The sequence below is a fragment of the Petaurus breviceps genome, unplaced genomic scaffold, assembly GCF_028583685.1.
Source record: "Petaurus breviceps papuanus isolate PSGF00001 unplaced genomic scaffold, PetGlider_PUasm1.0 221, whole genome shotgun sequence".
In the NCBI taxonomy this organism is placed as follows: Eukaryota; Metazoa; Chordata; class Mammalia; order Diprotodontia; family Petauridae; genus Petaurus; species Petaurus breviceps.
In genome coordinates, this window is record NW_027185877.1 from 2,840,901 (window position 1) to 2,862,478 (window position 21,578).

The 21,578-nt window shown below is 38.5% G+C and overlaps 1 protein-coding gene across 1 annotated transcript in view; it reads right to left on the minus strand.

Annotated features, from left to right (window-relative positions):
• Positions 1-21,578, minus strand: part of OTOGL (otogelin like) — a 205,653-nt gene that overhangs the window by 164,899 nt on the left and 19,176 nt on the right. Inside the window, exons 8-10 of the mRNA XM_069094774.1 lie at positions 14,136-14,341; positions 6,984-7,114; positions 5,586-5,692 (exon numbers count right to left, since the gene is read on the minus strand). Of these exons, the coding sequence (XP_068950875.1) occupies positions 5,586-5,692; positions 6,984-7,114; positions 14,136-14,341 (444 nt within the window). The remainder of the gene's footprint in view (positions 1-5,585; positions 5,693-6,983; positions 7,115-14,135; positions 14,342-21,578) is intronic.

Sequence of the window (21,578 nt, forward strand, 5' to 3'; positions counted from 1 at the left end):
ACCTCCAAGTAGCTCCAGCTCCCACCATCTCCAATTCATGTAAAAGGTGACTCTGAACAAACTTTGGAGCTACAGAACCCACAAAATGACACAGAGAAGCTAACCTCCTGCTGAGGACAGCCCGGCAGGCCAGCAGTAATTGGCCAGCGCAGTATTCTGGGAGCCAACCCTGGCCCTGCTCCAGTGGAAGATTTTAGCTCCAGGGTGGGCCTGACCAGCCACCTGCTGGAGGGAGTTTAGATCACCAGAAGCTGTGGTGGTTTCCAGAATTATCAACCCATAGATGCTAAGAACAAAGTGAGAGGTCAGTGCAGTGTGGTCTTTGGGATCCAGTAGTTGGGAGTGCATGCCTTTTGCCACCCCCCACCCCACCCCTGCCAAGAAGCGGCTGAGGCACTGCAGCCCTGCAGCGCAGCCACACATGGCAGCTTCAGCTCCTGGCCTAGAGATTGTAGAGGGACTAAGCTACCAGTCTGAGGGATAATCGTTCTTGCTTTAACATGCTTGGATCTGGATTGCCATCTAGGGTGGAGGTCCTGGGGTGTGGGACCAGCTTGCCAGAGCATGTAGAGGCTTCAGAGAGTGCACCCAACTAATACCTTCAGCAGCTGAGAAAACCCCAGCAATTGGGACAAAGCTCCCCCCTCTGGTAGCAGAGTCCTCCTGTGGCAAAAAGCCCAAAATGCAAGTAAATGAGTGGCAACATGAGTAAATGAAGGAAGCAAAGCAAACAGAGGAATCCAACATTAGACTCCTATTTTGGGGACAAAAAGGATCAAAGCATGGAACAGGAGGAAGAAAGTGAAGTCAGAACTCCTGCACCAAAAGCTTCCAAGAAAAATATGAACTGGTTAGAGGGCGTAGAGGACCTCAACAAGGATTTTGAAAATCAAATAAGAGAAGTGGAGGAAAAATTGGGAATAGAAATGAGAACTATGCAAGAAAATTATGAAATGAGAGTCAACAAACTGAATGAAGAAAATAACACCTTAAAAAACAGACTAACTCAGATGGGAAAAGAGGTTCAAAAAGGCAATAAGGAGAAGAATGTTTTAAAAAGCAGAATTTACCAGATGGAAAAAGAATCTCAAAAGCTCACTGAGGAGAATGATTCCTTCAGAATTAGATTAGAACAAATGGAAGCTAGTGACTTTATGAGAAGTGAAGATAATATTAAAAAGATTCAAACAAATGAAAAAATAGAAGGCAATGTAAAATATCTCATTGGAAAAACCACTGACCTGGAAAATAGATCCAGGAGAGATAATTTAAAAATTATTGGACTACCTGAAAGCCATGATCAAAAAAAGAACCTAGAAATCATCCTAAAAGAAATTCTCAAGGAAAACTGTCCTGATGTTTTAGAACCAGAGGGCAAAATAGAGGTTGAAAGAATCTACCGATTACCTCCTGAAAAAGATCCCCAAAGGAAAACTCCTGGGAATATTATATCCAGGTCCTGGAATTCCCAGATCAAAGAGAAAATATTACAAGCAACCAGGAAGAAAAAATTTGAATATTGTGGAAAAATAATCAGGATAACACTGAGGGATCAAAGAGCTTGGAATATGATATTCTAGAGGTCAAAGGAGTTCAGATTAAAACCAAGAATCACCTACGCAGCAAAACTGAGTATCATGTTTCAGGGGAAAATATGGTCATTCAGTGGAATAGAGGACTTTCAAGCATTCTTGATGAAAAAAACAGAATTGAATAGAAAATTTGACATTGAGATACAAGAAGCAAGAGAAGCATGAGAAGGTAAAGAGGGAAAAGAAATTATAAGGAACTTATTAAAGTTGAACTATTTATATTCCTACATGGAAAAATGATAATTGTAACTTATGGAACTTTTCTCAGTATGAGAATAATTGAAAGGAATAGAAATGCGTATATATATATATATATATATATATATATATATATATATATATGCATGTGTGTGTGTATATATATATATACATACATATATATGTCTATATAGGAGGGTATGTGGGCTATGAATACATATGTGAATGTGTGTATATATGTGTACAGGTATACATAGATAGAGGGCACAGGACCAGTTGAACAGGAAGGAATGATACTTAAAAGGTGAAATTAAGAGGTGAGAGAGGAATATAATGAGAGGAGATGGGGAGACACAGAATAGAGTAAACTATCTCATATAGAAGAGGTGAGGGAAAATGGTTACAATGGAGGGGAAGAATAGGAAGACAAAAGGGAATGGGGCAACCTTATTCTCATTGAATTTGGCTCGGGGAGAGAATGAAATACACACTAAATAGGGTGTCTCACCCTCCAGGAAAGTAGGGAAGAAGGGGATGAGAGGGGGAGATGATGGAAGGGAGGGCAGTCTGGGGGAGAGGGAAGTTGGAAACACCCACTTTTGAAAAAGGACAGGATCAAAGTAGAGAATAGAACAAGTGGGAGGTGGGATAGGAGGTCGGGAAATATAGTCAGTCTTTTACAATATATCCACTATGGAAATGTTTTGCATAGCTACACATGTACAACCTATATTGAATTGCTTATCTTCCCAGTAAGGGTGTGTGACAAGGAAGGAAGGGAATGAATATGGAATTCAAAGTTTTAAAATCAAATGTTTAAAATATATGTGTGTGTATTATTTTATCAATGTTATATTACATGTAAATGAGAAATAAGATATACAGGCACTGAGGCATAGAGATCCACCGTGCCCTACTGGAAATTTGAAGGGGGTATGGGAGAAAATATGGGAGAGAGCAGATTGGAGGAGGGGATATCCAGTGGGATTGCTATATTGGGGTGGTGGGTAGCGGTAAAAGGGGGAGAAAATTTGTAACTCAAAATCTTGCGGAAGTGAACAATGTAAACTAGAATTTAATAAAGCAATTGATAAAAAAATAAAAATAAAATTCATTATGATATGATTTGATTCTTAGGGACATAAAGTATGTGAAGCTCCCAAATAATTCTCAAATTTTAAAATATAGCATTTTAAATACAATTTTGAGCTTTAGAAGTTATAAATTACTAAAGCTATTATTAACTTTTATTTTGGTCTAGACCCATAATTTGATTGAGGTAAGAACCTCTCAATAAAAAAAAATCTTCTCCTACTACATATCAGCACCAGCTCTGCTACTGAGTCTTAATTCTGTACAGGATCAAGGACAGGACAAGTGTTTTTTGTTTGTTTGCTTTTGTTTTTGTTTTTTTTTTGGCCAGTATCACACAGCTGGTATGTGCCATCAACAGGATGTGAATATAGACCTTGGTTCCAAGGCCAGCTGTTCATTATCATACTGCCTCTCTTTGAGTGGCATTGTGTGACTCTCATAAATTAACTGAAATTATCTGCTAATTCATTATCTAAAACATTAATCTAACAAAAATCTATAAAACTGGTATTGTAAAATATATTTGTCTTTCAACACAAAAGATGAAGCACATAAAACAGAATAGGGACAAAGTCTTACAGATGGAAAGACATCAAGCACATTGTATGTATTCATGGGCCTCAACACTTTCAACATATCTATTGTCAAATCACCATCTCAAAGAAACATGGGATTCTAATTTTTGTAACCAGAGATTGCAGTTTAAGTAGTCCAATTAACTGAGTTTCATTAGAAATGATGACTTGACAGACAAACTGATAGGCCTTAGAAAATCTAATAAACTGAGATTAAGTCCCAAAACAAAAAGAAATGGTCTCTCTAGACAATTTAAGCTTGAACTGATGAGATTCCAGGATCTCAGACAGCTATTATTATCCTGGAAATATTCGTACTGATTCATAACATCAATTCATGATATTCTAAGTCATTAATCCACTAAATACTAACTCACTGATCCTGCCTAGAAGGTGATCTTGCTCACTTTTTATAGATGCTAGTTTAATAAAAAAGCTTAAATAAAGAGAGGTTAGACAATTCTGCCTGAGTTGGAGAATAAAGAAAATATCTTTGTTTATAAATTGAATGAGTTGGAAACAAAACAATAGTTATTTGAATTGACAAAAAGAAAAAATAATGCTAATTAAAATTTAACATATAATTCAAAAATTATTAAGAGTCTACTGTGTGAAGAGCACTGTGATAAAGGCTGGGGAAGATACAAGTTTTAGATAAAACAGTCTTGGCCCTTGTGATGATATACTTATATGTAAAATACTGTATGTAAATATGTGATGATAAGCATTTGAGAGGGATACAAAGAGTCCAAAGTAGTAAAGTTCATTATAAGCTGAGAAGATTTGAGAAAGATTTGTGGACTATGTGACAGTTGAGCTGATTTTCAGAGGAACTCAATGGACAAAGCAGTGGAAAAGATTCTAGGCACTGAGAATAATATGAGCAAATGCATAGAGACAGGAAAGGCAAAGCTCATGTGTGGAGAACAATAAAGAAGCAAGTTTGACTGGAATATTGAGTACATGGAAGGGAGTAGAATGAGACAAATCAGGAAGATAAGACTGGAAAGACTGTCTAAGGCCTTGAGTGCTAGGGTAAAGATTTTGAACATTAGTCAGGAGGCAATCTGTGGGGGACTGAGGGAGGGGCATTACAGAATTCTGAACAGCACTGTACACATATTATATCATTTGATCCTCACGACAACCTGATGAAGTAGATGCTATTATTATTCCCATTTCACAGATAAGTAAACAGAGACTGAGAGAGGTTATGTGACTTGTCCATAGTCACACAGGCAGTGAATGTCTGAAACAGCACTTGAAATTCAGGTATTCCTGACTCCAAGTCCAGAGTAACCACTGTGCCACCCATCGACAAAGTCCTCACTACCCTTCTTTACTCAATGAAATCCTACTTATTCTTAATTGACTAAATAAAATACTATCTCTTTCTTGAATTAGAGAGCAAATTCTTTGTTCTATATTTTCTAAAGAACGTACAATGTAATAATATGCATTATAGTTATTGGTATGCATGCTTTATCCACCTATGCAACTATAAGCCATGTTGGCAAGGGCCATGTTTTAACCAAACTGCATCTCTGTTGAGTTCTACTTGGTCCACATGTAGTAGACAACAAATGCTTGTTTGATGAATGAATGAATGAATGAATGAATGCAACAAATTTACCTGGTTAAAAAAGGTAAGCGAGATTGACAAGAGCCAGTGAATCAGTTGTCACATTTACCATCCCTGACATTACTGGATTCCATTTACATTACATAAACCTAACAAGAATGGGAAACCTGTGGCCTTAAGCCCACATGTGCTTTTTAGGACCTCAAGCATAGCCCTTTGAATCCAAATTTCACAGAATAAATTCCCTTAATAAAAGGATTTTGTAATGAGTACAAGAACAGCTCTGGAAGCAGGGGCCACAACACAGAGCCTTAGGACAAACAGAAGTAGTAGCTCCTTTATCCAATAGCTCTGTGAGAGTGACCTACCCTTCCTCACGAACACCCCAATGGCATCATTCTAACTGATACTGTCATATCTTTCCTCCTCCTTTTCTTGACAGACAGTAGAAAATAGCTCAGATGTTAAAGAACATTTCTTCTTCATTGGCTAAAGAAAGGTGAGTTGTGATACCAGTGGTTTCCAAAACCCCACCACACTTACTTGCAAAGATCATTGATACAGCTTGCAATATAGGAATATGGATCAATATATTCGTGACAGCTGAGGAAAGGAAACTGCAGCAGGATCTGACACTTGAAGAAGATCACCTGCCCAGAAGAAGAACATGGTTGGTGAGAAGACAGTTCTCATGATTCCTCACCATCTTTCATATTATATGTGGCTCCAAAGAGATTCTACTTAAGAAAATGTACCTTCTATTTTCTCCCTTTTTCCAGAAAAAAAGAAGACAAGGCCCAGGATTTATAAGGTAAGTTTCCTTCAGAAATAACCTTTATCATTAATCTTTTTTTGAAAAACTGGATTTGTGATTTCATCTACATAGAGATACATCCACTCACATAAACTAAAATTTATAGCCTTAGAAAGTTGCCTGGGAAACTGAGGGTTTAAATGATTTGTCCACAAGGTGAAACTTGAACCCAGATCTCTTTGCCTCCAAGGCTCACTCTCTATCCCCCAAGTCATGTCTCTCTCACAATCTTACCAAAAACAAATGAAAACAAAACAAAAAATAAACACTGATTTCTTAATGAATAGAGCTCTAACAAAAGTCATTTTATTCAAACTTTAATAGACTCTAATTTTCTCCAATTCCATTGATGTGCATCTCCCCTCCACTAAAAGAGATCACAGCCCCTCCCACATACCCTTCCATGCTTTAGTAGACATCATCATGGGACACTTAGATTGCACAGGACAGAGTTTTGGCTTAGAGTCAGGAAGACCTGAGTTTGAATCCTACCTCAGACTCCTAGCAGTTGTGTGAGCCACAATAAGTCACTAAACCTCAGTTTCTTTATCTATAAAATGGGGAGAATAATAACACATCTCACAGGGCTGTTGGATCAATGGCACAGGATCAAATGAGATGATATATGGAAAGACCCATGAAAACATTAAAACACTATAAACATGCTCACTATTATTATTATGGGTTCAATCTAGTAAATAGCAGACCCAAGATTCAAATTTAAATCTTAAAAATGAATGAATTAACACTTCAGTGCTTACTAGGTACAAAGTACTAAACTTTTGACTCCAATCTCCATTAGACTGGTCTTCAAATCTTTCACTAAATCCACACTTCAAAAGTTTGTGGTTTTCTTCCCCCATTTTGGTAGGACCTGCTAGACCTTATATTCCCATGGACTAACATTTGAGAAGTCAAGGTAACCTTCAGGTCACAATGAGTGACTCTTGCAGGCTAAAAATCAATGGAAAAATTTTATATGAAGAGCTTAAGAATATCCTGCTCTAGAATTTGGGGATGGGGGGACTAAATATTTAAATGAAATGTGACATTTTGTTTACACTAAAACTGCTTATATTTTGATGATGACATAATACCATGTCATAATTGGTAAAAAGGCAACTTACCTCAAAAGGATGGATGCCTATAGAGCATGGGCTTGGAAAATCTGAGGCAGTAGCTATACACCTGGCATCCTCTGCAGTTTGGATAGCCCAGCTATTGGCAAACATGGCGACATCTTCTGTAACTTCATCTACTGCACAAAAACATTGAACAGCATCATTTCCCACAAATACAGACTCTTTTTTCTCAACATGAGAAAGTAGTGAAAACTTCCTGATCAAAAATAATTTTATATTCAATCAATCAAGAATCATTTAATAAGTGTATACTATGTGCCAGGTTTTGTTCTAGAAGCTGGAAATACAAATAGGAAGAAAGAAGCAATCTCTACTCTCATGGAGCTAAAATTTTCACACAATTAGGAGATGGGGATGGGACTTCATTGGCTTAGGGAACTCTCCTGTGAGGAAACTCATTCCACCAAGGCAGGTCAATACATTCTCTACAATTGATAGTGTTGTAGACTTGCCCAAACCTTACCCCACACCCATATCTCTCTGCCTCTCTCTGTCTCTCTCTTACTCTGTCTGTCTGTCTCTCTCTCTCTGTCTCTGTCTCTCTGTCTCTCTCTCTGTCTCTGTCTCTGTCTCTCTGTCTCTGTCTCTGTCTCTGTCTATGTCTCTGTCTCTCTGTCTCTCTCTCTCTCTCTCTCTGTCTCTCTCTCTCTCTCTCTCTCTCTCTCACACACACACACACACACACACACACACACACACACACATATCCAGTCAGCTTATTAAAGAGGATTTCCTGATACACTTATTCCAACAACTTGAAGATTAAAACATAGGGTACCAATCCCACACTATAATGGCAATCATGACCTGAGAGTCGTGGCAAAATCTTAACTTCCTCTGTATGGACAACTCAGGGACCTCATCAGGGAAACTTGAAGGAACTCTCTCAATCCCTCAAACATATTTTTCTCCAACAATTTCTGGAGCACTTCTTTCTCAAGTCCAGTCACTGAAAAAATACAACTTCAAGTCAAGTCAAAAAACAATTATTAAGCACCTATTATGTGCCAGACATTGTGGTAAGCTCCGGGGATACAAGAAAGGCAAAAACACCCCTGCCTTAAAGGAGTTCAATAATGGAGGAGACCATATTCAAGTAACTAGGTATAAATAAGATATATAGATGATAAATTGGAGATAATTTCAAAAGTCAAAGACATTGGAATGACTATGGGAACCATGGAAGGAATAGTGACTATAGTCAGAAGACTTAGGTTTAAATTCCACCTTCGAGATTTATTAGCTGGGTAACCTTGGACTCTATTTCCTCACCTATAAAATGAAGAGGTTGGACAGAAAGACCTCTGAGGCTCTAAGTCTATGTGTCTGAACTGTATGCCTCTTAAAATGCATAGTTCCAGGTTCTTTGTAGAGGCAACGCTTCTGCCTTGTGGCACAGTGGATAGAACGTGGAATATGGAGCCAGGAAGACTTGAGTTTAAATGTGACATCAGACACATACTAGCTGTGTGCCCCCAGGGAAGTCACTTAACCTCTGTCTGCCTCAGGTTCCTCATCTGTAAAATGGAAGTAATAATAGCACCTACATTCCAGGGTAGTTGTGAGGATCAAATGACATGATATTAATAAAGTGCTTAGACCAGTGCCTGGAACATAGGTGCTCAATAAATGCTCGTTCCCTTCCTTCTTCCCCTTTAAGTTGCATTAATTTTATGAAGGATGGGCACTTAACCTGTGATTTCATTGGTACAGGGAATTCCCTCTAACAAGGGAGGTTAGCACTTTCTTTGGTGTTTCCCAGAAAAACCAAGAAGATAAATGACTTACCCTAGGTCACTCAGCAGACATACACTAGAGGCAGCACCTGGCTCTTCCTCACTTTGAGATCAGCTCTTTCGCCACCCTGCCTCTCATAATTCTACAATGCTGATTTAAAGTCTAGCTACACATCACACTCATTAAAAAAATACCTTACTACAAAAAAATTCAATACTATTACTATAAAATCAAAAATATTTCTTTCCCAGTACCCCATATATTCTAAGCTTGATTCCGTATAACTGAGGAATGCTGAAGTTCAGATCCCTGAGTTCCAACTCCAGGACATAAGTGACATATTTTTCAGTAATTCTCACTGTAATTAATTAAAAGGACCAAAAAACTGTGAGTTTTTTTTTCTTTTAATGAACTATTAATCCTGAACTTTATAAATATTAGCTTGGCTGCTTTGAAATCCAAACTATAAATGCCTGCTGTTCCAGGACACAGATCACAGATCAGATAATCTTAGAGCCAAAAGAGGCCTTGGGGATCATTTTGTATGCAACCCTCAGTCTCAGAAGGCATGAATTATGGAGAGGGTACATTCAATTTCCACTTGGCAAAAAATGTAAATCTTCCTGGACACATACAAGTAAAAACCTGGTTTCTTTGTGATGCAGCCCCTGGAGCATAAGATACACACAAGCAGAGAAATGTAATTTTTTAAATCACAGATGAGAAACTATATTCCCAACTGCATTTAATAAAAATGCTTAGTGGGCCCCTAAAAATTACTCATACCACAAAAACATAGACTGAGTTTAGAAAGAATACCAATTCTCTTAAAACAAAAAGTAACAAACCTAACACCTAGACATTTCCTTGCATAAGACCATATTGGTGGGTTGAGGGAGGGGAGGCTTTAAGGAGAGACTTCACCTATGTAACCTATGAGGTTGCTAAAAGTTACCATACCAATCATTTTTATTTCCTTAGTTTCAGAGACAGCCAGAGATAAAATTGTCTTCAGTGTCCTCCTACTTTCCTTTTAGGAAACCATCTTGCCCCTTTCATTGCATTTTCTCTTATCTGTTTTGATTTCTAGTAACCCAGGGTCCTCACTGTCCCAATTGTCCCACTGTAGCATCCAGTCTGTATGTGTCCTCTCTCCTTGAGTAATGCCTTGAGCTCCACACAATCAGGGTTTGCTTGAGCCACCATCTTAATTCTTCCCTCCACCAGGACCAGGCTTATATCATTCCTACCCTGGTTCCCATGCCCTGCTCTGGGGACAAACTCTAAGTAATTTGTTTTAAGCCAAAAGTGACCTTCTCCCTTGATCCCTTGAGAAATAAAGAGATTAATGGGTTTGTATTTCTGGGTCACAGTTTTTATAGGAACCATAGAGTCCTGGTCAGAAATGAAGTATACCTAATAAGACAAGAATATATTTACTTGCTATATTATAACCTCATCAAAATGACTTTAAGCTGAAAAGGAAGGCAGAAGAAAAGTGTCTATGCATTTAACAGGGATCCTGGCATATAAGTATCCCCTTTTTACTCATTCATCCACCAAGATAACACACAGGCTAGCAACAATGTAAGAAAAGGGGGCAAAGGGACATAAGCTGTGGTATTAGTACCTAATATGTGCCGAGTACTATAACACTTTATAAATATCATTTCATTTGATCCTCAAAACTCCCCTGAGAGGGAGCTGCCATTGGATTATCTCCATTTAACAATTGAGAAACCTAAGGTAACCAAAGGTTAAGTGACTTCCCCAGGGTCACACAGCTAATTAGTGTCTGAGGCCACATTTGAACTGAGGTCTTGTTGGCTCCAGGCTCAGCGATCTATCCAGGGCCTTACTTGGCTGAACAGTTGTAGGAATTCAGAAAATTCATAGAAGACAAAATACAAGAAAGGATCTAGAAATCAAATACATGGCTTCGGGAGTCTGTTTACAAATGCTTACATGGGTAACAAGCAAGGTGAAATAGGCACCATAACATAGGGAGGTAAAGTCTGACTTCATAGATATCACTGAGATTCGGAAGGATAAGACCTATGACTGGAATATGGTTCTCCAAACCTTCCAATCTCATTCGAAAGAAAGAAGACAGATAAGAGGGGGGAAATGATTTGGAAAGGGAGGGCAAGAATAGAATTTTTATTTTATTTTATTTTTGGAGGGCAATTGGGGTTAAGTAACTTGCCCAAGGTCACATGGCTAGTTTTGTGTGTGTGTGTGTGCGTGTGCGTGTGTGTGTGTGTGTGTGTGTGTGTGTGTGTGTGTTAAGTGTCTGAGGCCAGATCCAACTCAGGTCCTCCTGACTCTGGGGCCGGTGCTCTACTCACTGTGCCACCTAGCCACCCCTAGAACAGAATTTTTTGTTAAGAAGATATAATCATCAGGGGCGGCCAGGTGGCTCAGCAAGTAAGAGCACCGCCTTCAGTGTTGGGACGACCTGGAGATCGAATCCTGGGCTCAGACACTCAGCACCACACCCAGAAATAACTGGCCGTGTAACCTTGAGCAAGTTACTTAATCCCGATTGCTTTAAAAAAAAAAAAAAGATACAATCATATGTGGAAATACTTCGGTACAGTAGAGGACACTCAGTGATCAACAGATGAAAGCTGTATTGTCATTAATATAACTACAGACCACTGGGACAGAAAGAAGAAATAGATTAGAACTCAAGAACAAACAGTCACAGGCTTGTCACAGAGATGTGGTAGGAGGCTTCAGTTATCTGCTCAAACTCTCTCCCAACCAAAACCAAAGAAGCCTGGCATCTGATGTCCTTCCAAATTTACCTGCCCCCTCCCCACACATCTATAGGCATAATTCACATTGCTCTATGCAGCATTCATGATTCTAACCAAACTCACCTACATGTCATGCCCCAAAATGGGCACTGAATCTCCTGCTCTATCCCCGTGAATAAATTGTACAGCCTCCTTTCATCCACCTGGCAGAATTCTCTGGCTTCAGCTTAGGTGCTGCTTATTTTTATGGTGCCTTTCCTAATGCCCTTAGTTTGTTGTTGTTGTTCTCTCTTTGCAAATTACTTCCTACTTCCATGTTAGTGGACATGTTGTAATGCAAGCTCTTTCAGGGCAGGGAATATCTCATTTTTTATGTCTTTGTATTCCTAATCCTTAGCATCCTCTTTTGTACCTCATGGCCCACCTGAAAAATGTTTATTGGTTTGAGTTGAATAGGATTCTCATCAACCTGGAAGGGCTGGTGTGCAAAGAAAAAGGTGAAAGGGAGATTCCATCTTAAAATCTGTGTTGGAAGAGGAGAGGAAAGTTCAGCAAAGTATGTATGGCATGTGCTCTAGGACTGGGAGAGAAGATTTCAAGAACTCAAAGAGATTCCCTAAGACTAAGATTTTTTTTAAAGACCATCTCAGCCAGGTTGAAAATTCAAGGGCCACTAAACCTGTGACCTACTTTAATTCTGACCCACACCTGTTCTCACCTTCATAGGCAGCCTGGTGCCCCTTCTCAAGAACTCGTGATACTGGTGTAATGCATGATGAGAACACTTGATTGGCTTTAGCCTTTTACCTCTCAGCAATTCAGCATCCCAGCATCCTTAGGTTCCTGGTGAGCAGGGATTATAAGCATTCCTACCATGCTTGACCCATGGACTGAGATTCCACAGGGAAAACCAGCCTCATTGCTCCTGCTCTGCCCCATAGATTCCTCAGAAGAAATCCTGCAGGAAGCTGAATGGGACACAGACCTTTCTTTTACCAATACAAAACTTAGCTGTGACCTACATCATCAGGACCTTCACTTCTAGGGACTTAACAAATCAACTTCACTTATGTTAATAATATGTAAATGTTTTCCACTTAAGGTGGAATATTTGCATTTAACAGGATACTTCTGGCAATAATAGCTTTTTAACCTAAAGAAATAAATATAATTTTGAGAATGTTATGGCCAGGGTATAGCTAGATACCCATGAGCCTTTCAGCTACTTCTGTTGACCTGCTTTGGACCAACCTTGCTCTCCTTATTAAAGAGATAAACAAATACCTTTCATCTTCATTTATACATTTACTTGTGCAGACATACAACTGTATAGTCCCCAACAATTCTTTCATTCTTTGACCACTGCATGTTGGTGCTAAACAGAACCTGTAGGGGCAGCTAGGTGGCACAGTGAATAGAGCACTGGCCCTGGAGTCAGGAGGACCTGAGTTCAAATCTGGTCTCAGACATGTAACACAAAACTAGCCATGTGACCTTGGGCAAGTCACTTAACCCCAATTGCCTTGCCTTCCCCCCTCCAAAAAAAAAAAGTAAAAACAGAACCTGTTTCTAAAATTATCAAGGTAATTGTCACTCAAGCATTAAACGGTCCACGTAGGTAAAATGTTATGATTGCAGGTTAATTTTACCCCCTTTCCCAACCTATGAGCTATTGTGAAGGATAAAATTTAAATTGTTCATTTTTCTGTTCATATTAAAATTAAAAGTAAGATGTTTGGAAACAATTACTTCTAATACCTTAGGAATTAATGTGATCTGCTGGATGACAGTACCTCACAGATGAAAGTGAATGGGTAATCAAAGAGATAATCAATACTTGTAAATAAAACCTATAAAACTACTGGGCCATCTTCTTTGCATTCCTCTGTATATCAACCTACCTTTCAAAAAAACTACCAATTTGCAATCATTGAAGATAGCCTTACTAGGACTGGCTACAAAATCTCTCTCCCCCAAAATAGGCACATATGCCCCCAAATGTGTTCCAAATTTAATTTGTATTTAGTCAATACCCTACTTGAGCATCATATTTTAATAATGATACAGGAAAAGCAATGCCAGCTGATATTTCTAATAGTCTGTTTAAAGTCAACAGATTAGACAGGGAAAAGAAGACATGATCAACACCACCACCATCAATAACAACAGGAAGAAGCATTTATTAAGCACTTACTGGGTGCCAAGGTTAAGAGAACCACCATCCTCTCTGTCTCCCAGACTCACAACCTTGATCTTCCTGAAGTTCAGGTCTGATTTTGTCAACCTCCTCCCCCACCATTCAATAAACTTCAAAGGCTCCTTATGAATTCCAGAATCAAATAAGAATTTTTTTAGCTTTTAAAATCCTTCACAACTGGGTCCCTTCCTATGTTTTTTCCAGCCTTCTGACACTTTATTCCCTGCTATGTACTCTACGATCCAGAGACCCAGATGTTGCTCTTAAGAGATAACCACTCAATCCCCCAACTCTGACTTTTCACTGACTGTCCACCATGACTATAATGCTCTCCTACTTTACCTACCTCCTGGCTTCACTGTCTTCCTTTAAGACTCACCTCAAAGCCCACCTACTTCAAGTCCCCAGTTGTATTTTGGTTGTTCTAGGCATTTTACTTACCGTGCTGTATTTGCAAGTCATCGAATTGAATGCCGTTATAATTCCCACACAGACCACTGGTTTTCCCTTTGTGGTCCTCAGACAACTTGATGTAAATGCCAGATATGCCATCCCAAGCTAATGAAAAGCCAAAGTTTGTTTTCACCAGAATGTAGTCAGCGAGCCTCTCAATGTAAACATGCCCAATTGTCTGTGGCAATGTCAACCTGGAAAAATAGAACAAAAGTATTCCTAAGAGTTCTGATGTGAAGTGAATGATACTGACCTTGGAGGCAAAGTCTTCTAGGATAATTTGGTTCTTCAAATGAAAGAGAAATTTTCCACATCATTACTAATGAACCTAGTTACCAAGCACCCATTCTGTGGGCAGTCAGTTAATTTAGTTCAATTTAATTCAACCATGAATCAATACACCAACATGCATTTATTATGTACTAAAGGGCATATTATGTTCAAAGCAATGTACTAAGCTCTAAAGATACAAAGATGAAATAATATTCAGTAGTCTTCAAGGAATTTACAATCTAATGGAGGTGAGAATTGAGATATCTACACAAATAGCTATAATATAAAGGAGAATGTGATTAATTCAAATGAGAGATTCATTTCATTTAAGGCCAATTCAACCAATAGAACAAACATTTATCAAGTTTCTACTGTGTGCAAGGCACAAACTACTGTAAATAACAACAACAATAGTAATAGCTCTTGTAGTGTTAGAGGAAAAGGATAAAAGTGATATACAAAGATGATGGAAAATCAAGATACCCAGCATAAACAAGAGTTGAGCCTTGAAGGAAGGAAAAGATTTCAAGAGGCAGGAATGGAGGGGAATAGGGAATGAGTCCATTCTGGCATGAGGTAGAACAATGAGCAGTCACAGAAATTGGAAATGATAATCCTGCTTGGATCCTGCCTACATATCCAATTACCTACAGAATGTATCTACGTGGATGTCCCACTGGCTCTTCAAACTCAACACGACCAAACTTGCAATATTTCCCAATAAAGCCTACTCTTTCTTCTGATTTCATAGTCTTAGTTAAAGGCATTACCATTTCCCCAGTCTCCCACATTTGAAAATTTGATATTATCTTTGGATTTTAGAGTTATGAGAGAAGGAAGTATCCTCATCACTTACCAAATCCTTTTAATTTAATCCATGCAAAATCTCTGGCCCACCCTCTCTATTCCTACAAACAACTAGAAGAAAAAAACCATTTATGGTCTTTCATTCACGGGTCTACTATAATAGCCTCCTAATAGGCTCCTTTTTGCCTCCACTCCTTTCCTCCTCCTATTCATCCTACCATATTGATTTTCCTTAAGGATAGACTTGTTCATATCACTTCCTCTGCTAAAAACAAAACCTTCAATGGCTCCCTACTGAGTGAAGTTAAAACTCCTCAGGCTGGCCTTTTAATCTCCCCACTATGGCACTATCCAATTTTGCAGTTTTATCTTATACTGCTTCCCTCTATATATTCTATGTGGCAGTCAAAGTGAATGCTTCATAGTGCTTCATACACACCCTGCACATTCCCACTTCTATGCCTTTGTCCATGCCTGGTCCATGCTTTTCTTAAATTTTTATCTTTCCTATCAAACCTGATTCAAATGTCACCTCTAGGAAAACTTTGTTGCCCTCCCTGAAACCTCACATGGCACTTTATTTTTAATTTTATAAACTTATTTGTTTCATGATTTTGTTTTAAAGTTGTTTATGCTTATGTCCTATTACCTTAATGGATGGTTAGCCCTGTGAGGGCAGGGACCATGTCTTACTCATTTATTTATTTAATGCATTAAACAAATATCCATTATGCAATGTGTGTTTTACACAGCTTCATTACTTTGATTGGTTTCAATAGTATTTGATTGATTTCAACTAATGTTTTAACTTGGAAAAAAATCACTACTGGAATTATTTTTAAAACCACTGTTTTCTCCCATATTGTAGAAGTGGTTTGGGATAAAAGACAGAATTCTGGGATTTGATTTGGTGTGATGCCAAGCAAAGGCAACTTCCCAAGGTTCAAAATACCAATATAGCTGCTCTCCATTTTATTGTGACAAATTAAGAACAGAGAAAATAAAAATATAGCATAATTCAAAATACAGCATTCACCAAGTGTAATTCAATCATTTCCAAGTACTACCTCACTCCTGGATGTTACATTCATTTAGTCAGTCACAAAGTTCCTCTTCTCAAATGGAGATTAGTTTCCAATCATAAACAAAGTGCATTCGTTTGGTCAGTCACAGAGCACTAAAGAGTCAAAAGTTTCCCACCCCTTGGTCACAACTGAAAAGGCCATCTACCCCAGAGTTACAACAAGCTTAAGCACAGCATTCAATACCCAAAGAGAGGTCTTTTCTTCATCTTGACCCTAGGCAAGTTCTCAGTAATCTTTGTTCCGGGGAGACAAAGCTTAGCAAGGCCACAAGATACATTGCCAGTGTCCTCTGGCAATTGAGAATGAATTAATTCATTCTCTGTCTGCAGAACAGTCCTAGGACCCCTGAAAACATTAGCAAAACTCTCTTCCAGGATTTCTGTAAACATACAACAAGAAAATCCTTCTTCAGGGCTTCTGAACCAACAGCAAGATTCCAGGACCTCTGCAACAACACCACTGGCCTTCACCAGTGGGCACAATTCACTCTCTGTCTGCAGAACAGTCTCAGGATTCCTGAACCAGCAACAAGGTTCCAGAACCTCTGCAACAACAGGACTGTCCTTCACCAGTGAATGAATCTGGCAAAACAACATCAAAACAGACAAAGTACCAGCATAACAGCCATGTCTCCTCAGTCCTTGGCAGCTCTGGGTGGCAGCTCTCAAAAGTTCTGGTCAGTTCAAACTGGCCCTCAGCAATCTTCTCTGTCTCTCTGCCTCCATGATGCTGCTTCCAAAAAATTCTTTTGCCTCTCTCTGCTTGTGCCTCTCTAAATTTACATCACCAGCTCCTCCCAGTTCAGTCCTCTCTTTTCATGTCAACAAGTCCATCCCACAAGTGGGATTCACAAGCTCTGGGTTTTAACACAATCAATCTGAAAACAAGTCAATAGAGGGGGATCTTTACATTCCATTACTATTACATTTGGGAAGGCCCAAGTTAAGTCCTTCCTCTGATAACTACTATCTATGTGACCTTGGACAAGTCATGTAAATTTTATGTATCTCAGTTAATGTTATATGACTTCTCTACTAAATATATGGCCATTTCCATATCAGCCAAGGCAAAGAAGCATTTCCCCATACTGAGCAAATTACAGGCCTTTCATGTAGTCATATGCCTATCTTCACATTGGGGGCAGGTAGGTGGCTTAGTCAGTCAGGAAGACTCACCTTCCTGAGTTCAAATCTGGCCTCAGACATTTACTGTATGACCCTGGCCAAGTCCCTCAACCCTGTTTGCCTCAGTTTCCTCATCTATAAAATGAGCTGAGGAAGGAAATGGCAAAATACTCCAGTATCTTTGCCAAGAAAACCTCAAATAGGGTCACAAAAAGTTGGACACGATTGAACAACAACAAAGTCCTCACAATGGGGCAAGTATTCAATTGACATTGTAAACTCCTTTATTGGAAGTTTAGCAAAATCAACAAACATTTCCATTTACAAAGAACAGAAAACGAAGAATGTGTATGAAACTATGAATCTCTATTATGTATAACTTGGGATTTTTTAAAGTATAATTCAATTTAACATGATAGTCCAACACTAACTAGCTTGTCCATGTTCCATTCTAAACTTCCTTTGCTCTCTTCTATATATTTTTAAAAGTTCCTTGGATCCTCTCAACCAAATAGCTGCAGCGTATTCCAAAATATCACTAATGCACACCATCCAAGGACGAATCTGACGGCATCTTTTCAGGAATATCTTCAGCACCTTTGCCACCTTCAGCAATATCTGCTGAAATAATAATAGATATAACAATGGTAGTGCATATCTCGAGCTGTCCTTTTCCCCCTCCTTAAGTCAGCAAGGTATATTAAAAGTACAATGAACTCAGAGACCTGAGTTCAAATCCTGACTCTTTTGTAGCTATGTGTCTCTGTGCAAGTCACTGATTCTACATATCATTTTCCTCATCTCTAAAATAGGGATAGTAAAACTTTTGCCACCTTCCTCATAGGATGACAGTGAGGAAAGTGCTCTATTAAAAATAAGAGGTAATATGATGCAGTGAATGAATGAGAATAAATAATTGAATGAATGAGTAAATGAATGATCAAATCAATCAATGAGTAAATGAATGAATGAAAAGCATTATTTATGCACCTTTTATGTGCCAAGAATGGTGCTAATCATCGATGACCCAAATTCAAAAGCTGAAGCATCCCTGTTTTCTAAGAGCTTACATTCAAATGACAGAGACAATATATTATAAGATAGTGGTAGCCAGCAAAGGGAGTTATAGACCAGGAAGACACAGAGATGCTGAGTAGAATATTAGGGCAGTCAGCTGACATGCCCCATTGGAAATTAACAGAAAATGTGCTAGAGATGGAGAAGATTTGGTGTGGTGAGTGCCCCGATAGGTTCCCTGACACCCAAATGGTATGTAATTAAACCAGGTTTGTGGGTCATAAAGCAGAGCTAAGAAAACAAATGGGTATATCCATGGAATTACCTAACACTAACGGCCAAATTCTGGTTGGTGAAGTGAGATCATGTCAAGTAAGAGGGAATGGGGAGAGAGAACCTAGAACCCCAATTCTATGTAGGTTACTGCCACGAGGGACAGTCTGTTTTCATTTGAGTAATAAGGAAGACAGGAGTTGCTGCACTCATTCATAATATAACCTTAATAACTAGTTCACTTGCATCCTTTAAAAAAAAACACTAGTGATACTTAGCTTTAATGAGGCATATCATCAGGCCTAGCCCAGGACTTGTAGGTTTGAATCCCACCCCAGATGCTTACCTTGAGCAGGTTCTTTATCTCTCTAGGCTTCCACTTCCTTACCCATAAAATGAGGAGTCTGGATCTGAAGATTTCTGTGAACCCTGACAGTGATAAATCCATAATCCTACTGTAACACTAGCTTCTACAGCCTCACCTATAAAGGCTAGAGATAATTACCATATCATTGAGAGGCAATGGACTCCTGGACAATGAGTCTGTGAGGAGACGGAGAGTTTTAACTGACATTCTAAAAGATTATCTGTCATGGTTTAAAAAAGATTAAATGAAGTACAGAGAGAAAGAAGATGAAGCAAACTTTCCTAAGAGAACTGTTCAAAATCTTTATCTTGTGAGGAAGTATTTATAAAAAGAATTCTTAAAAGATGTTGGCAGCAAGCCTGAGAAAGCTGAAGAGCAGGACTACATTTCCAGGTGGAAAGAGAAGCCAGCAACTGTAATGATTTTTAAAGGTGACTTGGTTTTGATATTTCCCATAGTTCACAGATTGCAAACAATCATTTATAACTTTGCTTTATTGTTTGTTGTACTATAAATAAACAGTATAGACAGTACCCTTGATATTTATTTAATTAAATTGATTTTACTGATACTATTTAATTAAACATAGGAAATTAAGGAATTTCATATAGAGAAATGTGCAAAGAGTTTTGGGGAAAGAGGTATCTCCAATATATATTTTTTTTAATCTGGTACACTGAGATAGGCCTCGGAGATCATTAATTATTGAGAAAAACATTGCAATTTTAGTAATTAATATGGAAGTATTTAGGGGCAGCCAGGTGGCTCAGCAAGTAAGAGCACTGGTTCCGGTGTCGGGATGACCTGGGGTTCAAATTTGGGCTCAGATACTTAGCACCACACCCAGAAATAACTGGCCGTGTAACCTTGAGCAAGTTACTTAACCCCAATTGCTTTAAAAAAATATATGGAAGTATTTGAATATTCACCCTTTTTACCTTTGAAACCAGGATAAGAATGAATAAAGCATATGAAGTAGAAGCAAGGAGAGGGAAAGGTGATCACCCCATTTAACCTAGGTCAGGGGTGGGGAACCTGTGACCTTGAGGCCACATGTGGCCTTTGACTGAATCCAACTTCACAGAACAAATCCCCTTAAGAGAAGGATTTGTTCTGTAAAACTTGGATTAAGTCAAAAGGCCACACCCAAAGACCTAGAAGACCATATGTGGACTTAAAGATGCAGGTTCCCCACCCCTGGGTTAGGTCAATCCTAAAATCTTGCCACATTATGATACTTTTTTTTTTTTACTGGAACTATGATTTCATTTTTGTAAGAAGCTTTTAGTGAAAAACTTCCTTTCCCACTGTGGCTGGGTATTTTCTCTGCAATTTATAGTCCCTGGGCTAGGGATTTGCCTGGGATACCATGCTCAGTTTCACAAGGTAGTATATGGCAGATCCTGAACTTTAACCCAAGTCTTCCTGATACTAAGGTCAGCTATTTACATACAATACTGCTATGACATTCTGTCTCTTAATTCTATGATACAATTTTATTAGTAGTAGTAGCCATTGAGGAAAGATCCACCTTTATTAACCAAAGTAATCTGTATCTTATGAAGGAAAAAACATGTGGGGATAACTGAATATAGCTATATTTAAACAGTATGGATCACTGATAAAGAATCACAGACCACTTGAGTACTTGTTCCAGACCCATAAAACATGGCATTTCCCCTCACATACATGGATGAAGAAGGGGCCTAGGGAATTTGGGAAGGGTAAGCACTCTTAGGGCCACAGTCTGACACCTAGCATTCCTTTGGGTGAGAACTTTTTGCCTCCCTTGTACTAGTACTGCCTAATACATAGAGAATCTCAATACATGCTTTTTATACTGAATAACATCAAGTACTTCACAGAAAAGCAGATGTCTGAGAATGAATCTTTTGTAATTCATTTGCTGAATGCCCCATGTCATCTAGTCTCAATATTCTAACAAGTTAATGCAAGTACTTAAATTATAGCATTTTTTCTGAGTTATACAGAATCTTGGAGATCATCTAGGCCAAATTCCTCATTTCATGAAATGGAAAATGAGACCCAGGGAGGTAAAGCATGTCTGGGGGGAGTTTTTTTAACCTTTATTAAACAAAACCTTTTGATAAGATGATAATAATAATAATAGAAATAATTGTATTATACAGGTCTCTAACTGTACTCCTCCCACCCCAAAACCTAAAGACATCAGGTATAGCAAAAGGGTTCTAAACTTAGAGCCAGGACACTTGGATTCAAATTCTGACTCTGACTCATTACTATGTGACTCTGGGTAAGTCATTAATTCTTTGTCTCATTTCCTCATCCCTAAAATGGGAAGAATAACTCTTGTACCATCTTCTTCATGGGATGATTGTAAGTACAGTTTTTTGTGAAAAAGAGAGAAAGAAGAAGAAGAAGAAGAAGAAGAAGAAGAAGAAGAAGAAGAAGAAGAAGAAGAAGAAGAAGAAGAAGAAGAAGAAGAAGAAGAAGAAGAAGAAGA